This window comes from Durio zibethinus, chromosome 24, assembly GCF_047325235.1.
Source record: "Durio zibethinus cultivar Kanyao isolate XHJ-2024 chromosome 24, ASM4732523v1, whole genome shotgun sequence".
NCBI lineage: Eukaryota > Viridiplantae > Streptophyta > Magnoliopsida > Malvales > Malvaceae > Durio > Durio zibethinus.
The window spans coordinates 20,826,945-20,830,291 of NC_143185.1; the positions used below are offsets into that span (position 1 = coordinate 20,826,945).

The 3,347-nt window shown below is 36.3% G+C and overlaps 1 protein-coding gene across 2 annotated transcripts; it reads right to left on the bottom strand.

Moving 5' to 3' along the window:
- Positions 1 to 235: 235 nt before the first annotated feature.
- Positions 236 to 2,845, bottom strand: LOC111317216 (uncharacterized). 2 transcript variants are annotated; one of them, XR_002693478.2, is made up of 4 exons: positions 2,389 to 2,788; positions 2,022 to 2,143; positions 440 to 663; positions 236 to 284 (listed from the first exon to the last, which is right to left on the bottom strand). XR_002693478.2 is itself a non-coding variant. In XM_022919635.2 (3 exons), exons 1-3 carry the CDS (start codon positions 2,654 to 2,656, stop codon positions 499 to 501), a joined length of 555 nt encoding a protein of 184 aa, XP_022775370.2. In that variant the 5' UTR covers positions 2,657 to 2,845; the 3' UTR covers positions 236 to 498. The 2 variants fall into 2 exon arrangements, 1 of the variants encoding a protein (XP_022775370.2); XM_022919635.2 differs by having other exon boundaries at positions 236 to 663; positions 2,389 to 2,845.
- Between the last annotated feature and the right edge of the window lie 502 nt (positions 2,846 to 3,347).

The window sequence follows — 3,347 nt, forward strand, 5'->3', positions numbered from 1 at the left end:
CCAAGAAACCTCAAACATGAAACCAAGCATCATTTTAAATGAAACTTTCTACCTTTTTTTTTTTCTCCGTTTCTTTTTGTTAGGTCACTTGGCAATCAGACATCACAAGCATCATCATAAAATAATTTTTAATTATAACTTATTTCAGATCTTGTTTCACCAGTTCAATTGCAAGTCCTCAATGAAGGGCTCAGTTAAATAGATATGCAAAAGGGGGCAAGAATCAGGCTTATGGTTGGGAAAAGCCAAATGCAGCTTTGCAACACTTTCCTTGTTTCCTAAGCCTGCACACAAAATACAAATTTCCAGTCTACAAATGAGAAAGTGCAGAACTAGAAAAACCAACAACATAAGATGTCTAAATGCCATTAAGTTGGGCACTCGCAGGGGTAACCAAACATTAGGAAGGTAACACAATCAAGAAGCTTATATAACCTACGTTTGATGTCTCAAAAGCAGCATACATTAGGAAGACGAAGGCTATGAGAAAGTGATATTTCAAGCCATGGCCTTTTTCTTCTCTTCCAAAAGCCGCTGCAGTTCCACCAGCCTGTCAGCCCATGCTCTTTCCCTTGCCACTGCAGCCATCTTACACTCTACTTGCTTAATCTTCTTCTGCCTATTAGCCTCCTGCAACTGAGCTTTCCTCTTCTTTGCCTCTGCCTGCAGAACCCCATGGTAAGACATAAGCATTTTCTCCAGAATCAAATATGTCGACATTAAGAAATAACCAGCCTACTAGGAGACAAGCAGAAATGGACTAGAGAAATAGAAAAATGTAAACTACAAAGACAATTCATTGATGCACCCTATAAGGATACACAAAGCAATTGTATCATTTATCAACTAGCCAACAACCAATGCAAAACATATCTGAACTTTAAGAAAATCTGGCAAATAAGAAAGCCTAAGCCTGTTAAAAGTGTATCATAAACAGTACATGCAAGCACTTGCATTTAGATATTTCACTTAAAAACCGAGTCCAAAATCTTGTTGTAATAATAATAAAAGAAAAGGAACCGAAGACCAAATGGTGCAGTGCCGGCAAGGGCAGCACAGACTGCCAGCCAGTACAAGAGGCAACCAGATACAAGTCAAATCCTGAGAAAATGTCAAAGATATTACAAAAGTTCCAAAGAAGCAATAAGACAGCCATGGTTTCAGAAGTGAACAGAATAAAAGGGAAAGCCAATTATAAGCAATTAATATTACTTTCCCTTTTTTTACTTGTTCTTTTGAGATGGAGAGTACATTGTTAACAATTGAACTATGGTTTTAGCTTAATTAACAGAATAAAAGCTACAAATAATGCATTTAAGAGATGACCTTCTGCAACCTAAAATATAGCTTCCCAATATAATAAGAACAATTATCAGAAAAAAGTGCATCATCCTTCATGGTTTACGAATTTTGAAGCCATGCAACATTCACCCTGCCCCCTCGAAGCAATGTTAGAGGCATAACATGAATTGCCAACCAAAGACAGTTTAAATAAAGTAGTCACAACAAAAGCTGGTTTTTACGTGAAATGAAGAAAAGAAAAGAACAGAACAGAACAATTATGAGAAATTGGTTCATCCAAACACATAATTCAGCATAAGCAGGAATGTTTACCTCAGTCTATGGTAAAAACTATAGCAAGTATTAGGGAGAAGCTTCTCTTGATGACTCTGACAAATAGGACATGCTCTATTCTGAACACATGAACCCTCATTTCACATCCCAAAATCCCTATTGGCTAACTAAAGATAACTTACTGAAAACATGCTCAGATATATACCTTCATGATTTCTTCTAAATGTATTCAACAAGGTAACCAGTAATGCAGATTGTAGCTTCAAAACCCAGCCATTCACCTTAAATCAACTTTATTCAACTGAAATGAATATTTGAGATTTGGATGCACTACCTTCCTCATCTTTAACATAACATGATAAAATTAAACAAATTACAAACTAGATAATTGCTGTACGAATCTGAAATCAGTAAAACCTTTTTATAGTGGGTTATGGAAAACGAACCAATTTAAATGCGCGGCGCTGTCTCATTCTCTTTTTCTCGTTCCTTCTTTTGACACTCCCTTCATTCGGATTATTTGGAAGAATAGGCTCCCCTGGAGTATACTTTACCCATGCATACGGCTCTGCATCGTTAAATTCATTAGCATTTCACCCTCCTTTTCCTCATTTGTTTCATCAATAACTTTCCTTTATTTTACAAAATTAGCATCTTTAAGAAAAAAAAATGCCTTATTTCTAAAGAGCTTCTAAACCCCTAATTCCACATAAATCCCTATAAATTAGGAGCAAAAAATGAAATAAAAGCCTGAATACATAAATTAATTAAAATTGGAAAAAGGGTTTTCAAGAGGTTTAATAGAGGAGCAACCAGGGGGTTTCAAGCTGGCTCTTTTCCGACGTGGCTTGTCTTGGGGCCTTCTCCTTGGGGAACGAGTATCGGTTAAGCTATGCAACTGATTCGATATCGACATCCATGGAGACTGACGGTAAATTGACCCGCCCAAAAAGGAGTCGAAACCGTGTTTTGGGCACGAGGAAATGGAGACACTCGACGTAGTTACAGAAACAGGGGAAGCCCGGGATAGAAGAGTCCGACATAGCGGTCGAACGATACTTCTTAGAGCTCCAAATCCCATTATTTTAGAGCATGAAAAGGGTTATCTTTACAGGTTCAAAGTGAGTATCAAAATGAAAAAGGCAGAGTTTGTTTTAGGCTTCTGCTTTTACTTCGTTTTTTGTTTGAGCAGAATGGAAACTCGGAACCTCAAACCAAATGGAGAAGAAAAGTGTGGAATAATCGGCTAATGATCCCAAATTTTGGGGACAATGGGCCACTCTTATTCCTAACTTTAAAACTTTGCAACTAAAAGCCCACCTAACCCAACCAAAAATTTTAGCATATAGTACAAAACCCAGTTCGATACCTTAGTGGTTTAGCCCCATTAGCTTAGGGGCTAGAGTCTTTATACAACCTTGAATCATATCTTTGGGCCTGTTTTTTTTTATTCGAAAACCATGCTCTTTATCTCATCTCATTGCAGTTTCACAAACCCACCTTATTGAAAGCAATAGATCGATTTGGGTTAATTTGATTTTAGTTGATCAGTTAATTCAGTTATTATAAGTTGATTTAGAAAAAAATTGAATCCATCGATTACAAGAAAAAAAATCGAAATAAATCAGTTTCCTTTTTTAGATTTTTTAATTTTGAAATGACAAAGAGAATTTACAAAATAGATCGATTCATTTGCAAAATGATTAGACGTTTGCAAAATGGATCAATCCATTTGCAAAAACGATCGATCTATTAGCAAAAAAATTATCTTA

What these genes read in the sequence shown, in the direction of transcription:
- LOC111317216 (XM_022919635.2), bottom strand. Translation starts at nt 2,656, where the DNA reads ATGGGATTTGGAGCTCTAAGAAGTATCGTTCGACCGCTATGTCGGACT. An exon ending in AGCCAGCTTGAAACCCCCTG is followed by an intron (nt 2,144 to 2,388) that starts GTTGCTCCTCTA and finishes TTAACGATGCAG; the next exon opens with AGCCGTATGCATGGGTAAAG. An exon ending in AGCGCCGCGCATTTAAATTG is followed by an intron (nt 664 to 2,021) that starts GTTCGTTTTCCA and finishes GGGGTTCTGCAG; the next exon opens with GCAGAGGCAAAGAAGAGGAA.